Here is a 5,289-nt window from a genome sequence, read left to right as displayed (position 1 = left end):
GCGGGTTGTTCTCCTTCACGAACACCGTGTACTCGGGCTGCGCGAATGCCGGCGCGTTGTCGTTCACGTCCGCCACTTCCACGGACACGCTGGCCGTGGCGGAGAGCGAAGGCGAGCCTCCGTCGCGTGCGGTCACCACCAGAGCATAGTCCGCCACGGTCTCTCGGTCCAGGGCGCTGTCCAGCACCAGCGAATAGTAATTCTTGAAGGTGGACACCAGCTTGAAGGGGACATGAGGTGTTAGTGAGCAGGTCACCTGCCCGTTGGCACCGGAGTCCTGGTCGGATACACTGATCAGCGCAATGACAGTGCTAGGCTGAGTGTCCTCTCGTACTGGTAGAGACAGAGAAGTCACGGTGACTTCAGGGGCATTATCATTGGCGTCTAATATTTCTACCCAGACTGTACAGTGACCGGCCATTGGGGGATTCCCTTTATCTGTGGCCTGTACTTCAATTTCATAAAACTTGTTTTCCTCATAATCTAAAATTCCATTGACCCTCACTTCTCCGTTATTTTCATCTAGTGTAAATAAGAGCTTTCCATTGGGCTTAATTGACATCAAGGAATAGGTTACCTCCCCATTGCCTCCTTCATCTCGATCTGTGGCGTTTAGCTTTATCACAAAAGTTTCTTTAGCTGCATTTTCCATCAATCTCACCTTGTATTCTGATTGCTCAAATTCCGGATCATTGTCGTTAATATCCAAGACTTGGACGAAAAGCTGAAGGGTGCCAGTGAGCTCTGGTTTTCCCCCGTCTGCAGCAGTCAGTAGCAAATTAAGCTCTGGAGTTTTCTCTCGATCCAGATATTTTTTTAATGTAAGCGACAGTCTTTTAGTCTGCTTACTATGTGTTGGTAATTCTAAAGAAAAATACTCATTTTGACTTAGTCTGTAGGTCAATAGAGCATTCTCTCCTATATCCGCATCAGAAGCTCCCTCTAGAGGAAAATGAGAGTCGGGTTGCTTAGATTCAGAAATCAGCAGCTTTTGTTCTCTGAGAGAGAACACCGGTGGATTGTCATTAATATCCTTTACTTCCACTTCCACATGGAAAACCTGCAGCGGCCTGTCCACGATCACCTCCAGGTGGATGCCGCACTCTGCGCTCTGCCCGCACAGCTCCTCCCGGTCGATCCGAGAATTCACAAACAAAATGCCGTTCTGCAGATTTACCTCCAGAAGGTCCCCGCGGCCTTTGGACGCCACCCGGAACAGGCGCGGCACGAGCTCCGCCAGCTCCAGCCCCAAGTCCTGGGCGATGCGGCCCACGAAGGTGCCGTGTTTGGACTCCTCGGCGACCGAGTAGTGGACCTGACCACTCCCGGCCTCCCAGACTGCAAGGAGGAGAAGCGACAGCAGCAGACGCCGAGTGCCCAATCCCCTTCTTTGAGAGCCGAGCATCGCATACGACACTGTCTTCCAAAATAAGGTTCTTTTACACTTACAGTACCAGAGACTCCAGTTTGGGGTTAAAAATCTAGCTGAATTTTTGAGAAGTTTCAAAGAATCCTTTAACAGTAACATTCGGCATGATGGAGTCGTTTTTGTATGGGGCGTTCCTGGCTGTTCAGACCAACCCTTGAAACAACTATTTCCACCAAGTAAAGAGCGACACCTTGCGCCTGAATAGTGAGTACTGTGCACTACATCGTACACTACAGAATTTTACTTAAAGAGAAAAATATAATTAACTTCAAGTGTCCTTTTATTTTATCCTCAAAATAATATTTCCAAAGTGCTTATTGAGGAAACATTTGTAGTATAAGTCATATTGAAAGCAATGGTATGTGGAAAATGACATTTTATTCTTAATATAAAATTGAAATTTTTGTTCCTATATTTGATTTAGAGTTATACAATTGTTCTTTTATTTATCTACATAATATACACAGAGTTTGGTTCTACAGGTAGCCTTATGAAAAACTAGGGTTAAACATTTCCTAAAGATATTACTTCTCATATTAAAATGTTATCAAATTTGAATTGGTTTTTTTTTTTTAATTGAGAGCCCAATATGTATCAGGTCACCTTTATTTTTTAAAGATTTTATTTCTTTATTTGAGAGAGAGACAGACAGAGAGAGAGAGCACAAGCAGGGAGGAGAGGGAGAAGCAGGCTCCCCACAGAGCAGGTAGCCCAATGTGGGACTAGATCCCAGGACCCTGGGATCATGACCTGAGCCAAAGGCAAACGCTTAACCGACTGAGCCACCCAGGCACCCTGAATTGTTTTATTTCTAATCTCTTTTGTTACTTTGGCTGCTAGGAAACTCAAAGACAAACTTGAGGTTTTAATAACAACTCTTTAGTCTTTAAGTTCTGTATGTTGTGTTCTTATCTCTATGTACTTGCCTTCTATTCATATCTATTTTCTTTAGTTCCAATTCTTTTTTGTTATTTACATTTAATTGCATTTTTGTTACAAGCAATCTTATATCCACTGAAAAACAAAAATATGTTTTCAAATTTAGTGTTTAAAACAGAATTCACAATGGAAAAGTCTATGGATGTCGATGAAATTTATATTTGACACACATGATTTATCAGGGAAGTTACACTGCTAACAGTATAATATGAGGTATCAAAATGACACTTTATGTGATGATGTCAGTGATATGAAAGAAGGTGTCTTTCAATTATAAAATAAATTTTATTATAATTCAATGAAATAAATAAATGTCACCATGAAAATACGTATGCCATATTGGTATTTCTAAGTCACTAACATTGGTTTTTGTGTATCTGTCAAGATATATTCATGAAAATAGCTGACTTTTTTTTTTCCTTCATTCCCTTAACAAATGCTTATTAAGCATCTCTGAGTACCAGGCACAGGAGGGGACCAGACAAAGAGACAATACCGTTGATAGGAAATTTCATTAGAGAGGGCATAGCTTGAGCATGGAAGGCTTAACCATCACATTAAAGAACTGGACTTGATCTTGGGGGAACTGGGGAGCCACTGGATATGCTGGACCAAAAGAGTAAGGTAAGACTTAAGAAGAGCTGAGACTGGCCAAGTATGCAAAGTGGATTGAAGGGGAGAAGACCAGAAGCCAGGAGATGAGCAGGGAGCTGTTGTAGCATTGTAGGTGTGACATGAGGTAGACTAGCACATAGCAGAGCTCCCAGCACACAGTGGGCACTCAATAAATGGTTGAATGACCTGTTTCTTGTTGAAAGAATTCTGGGTTTGAGATCATAAGTTCATCCAAAACAAGAGAAAGGATTTCTAATTATACCTCCTCTAAATGCATACTACTGTGTTAAACACACACACCCACACACACACACATATAATTCTTAATTCAACCAAATGGCAAGTGACTTTAATGTTTGTGTAAATTCAATTTCATAAAATACCAGGAGAAAATGGGAATTGTTGATATGAGTTATCATTGCCTGAAGATGTAACTTGGTTATATGTCTTTGTCTTTTCATATAGCCTTGGATTTAAGGGTGTGAAAAGAGGATCTAATGGAAGTTTAAAGTAGAAAGTGATTTAGAATAAATATCACTCTAGCTTGAGTATTTTGTTGTATGATTGATGATTCATCTCTAAATTAAAAATATTGAAGTGGCCCATGAAAAAATTACTAGTATACTTATTTGTATGTTAGTATTTTTCTTTATCTAGAATACACACATACTATTGCTAATTTCAGACTTGTTTCATTTTTTTCAAATTTACTCTTCCCCATATTATCATCCTGCTAGGACTCTTAGCAAATGCAAAATTCTTTCTTAAAAAACTAATAAAGCAAGCAGACTTGTCACTTTTTATAACATGGAATTATCTTATGCATCTGTGAAACAATCAGTTATAAGGGCCTCTAATCAAAATATAACATTAGACTATATTAACAGTAGACTTAACCTACTATCTGAAGCCTGTTAGATTTATTTTAGAGAAAAAGGAAGCAAGAGATCTCCAACCACTTCATTATAGACATTGGGGATTGAGATGGTACACGCAATATGGAATCCTCAAACATAAATAGAGAGATGAACATCAGAAAGTTTACCCAAGGTAGACAGATGTTAATTTAGCAATTACTTTCCAGTAATATGGTATTTTTTGAGTATATGAAAGGACACTGGATGAACATCAAGTCACAAAAGAGTTTGATATATTGTATAAGCCAATGATCCATCTTTTGCTTTTTGGGTATGATATTTTAGATATCACCATCTCAACTAATCCATATAAAAGAGATTATGCTATCTTTGAACTCATTTTGGGGGATAAGCTTGAGATCTGGCAATAAGCTAATGCCAAGAAGTTCACATCAATATTATTATTAACATTGATTTTGTAAAATTGATTGAAAACTGAAGAACTTTGTGCCTGACCTTTACTAAACCAATCTGGTTAGTCTTTCTTTAAGATTTATTTATTTATTTGAGAGAGAGAGAGCACACAGAGGGAGGGACAGAGGCAGAGAATCTCAAGCAGACTCCCCGCTGAGCATGAATCCCAAGGTGGGGTTCCACCAGAGGCTCCATGAGAGGCCCCATGAGGGGCTGGATCCCATAACCATGGGATCACAACCCCAGATGAAACAAGAGTTAGACACTCAACAGACTCAGCCACCCAGGTATCCCAATCTGGTTAGTCTTAAGTTTCTACTGTATGTCCTGCTGGTCATATATTAGAGTGCTTGGTTTAATATTCTATTAGTCCTCATCATCCCCTAATACAGCATAACAGGTCTAGTAATATTATTATTGAAAACATAAAACAGAGAAACAAATCTTGAAACCATTCTTGGAAACCCAGAAGGTTCTTCAAGATCAATAGATTAGAAATACTATCCAACACTGTATTAACAAAATTATAGGATATACTCATTGATGTTCACTCTTCGCTCTCATGGCTTATTGAAGTATACACAGTTATTTCATCACAGATCATTTCTTCAGTCAGCACAAATCTCACAGACACAAAAAGACTGAATTCTGAAATACCAACACACATTCAAAGATTTTCATGGGAGGGACACCTGGGTGGTTCAGTTGGTTAAGCATCTGCCTTTGGCTTAGGTCATGATCCCAGGGTCCTGGGATCAAGTCCCACATCAGGCTCCTTGCTCAGCAGGGAGCCTGCTTCTCCCTCTGCCTGTCGCTCCCCCCTCTGCCTGTCGCTTCCCCTGCTTGTGCGTGCTGTCTCTATCTCTGACAAATAAATAAATAAAATCTTTTTAAAAAATATTTTCATGGGAAATATACACCTTTTAAGCTGTTATTGAAGTATGCAATTTTGGAAACACTTATTGAATCCTTTGC

General features: G+C 39.9%; 1 protein-coding gene across 1 annotated transcript; it reads right to left on the bottom strand.

Annotated features, from left to right (window-relative positions):
• Nucleotides 1-4: 4 nt before the first annotated feature.
• PCDHA11 (protocadherin alpha 11) lies at nt 5-5,024 on the bottom strand (the record flags this gene model as incomplete). Its single annotated transcript, XM_081811649.1, has 1 exon — nt 5-5,024. A coding segment is annotated over exon 1 (1,524 nt), but the record flags the coding sequence as incomplete, so codon positions are not given.
• Nucleotides 5,025-5,289: the final 265 nt, after the last annotated feature.

This window comes from Leptonychotes weddellii, unplaced genomic scaffold (genome assembly GCF_054177405.1).
Source record: "Leptonychotes weddellii isolate Sample4059 unplaced genomic scaffold, ASM5417740v2 HiC_scaffold_9120, whole genome shotgun sequence".
NCBI classification, from domain to species: domain Eukaryota; kingdom Metazoa; phylum Chordata; class Mammalia; order Carnivora; family Phocidae; genus Leptonychotes; species Leptonychotes weddellii.
This window is presented reverse-complemented; position numbering and strand designations above follow the sequence as displayed.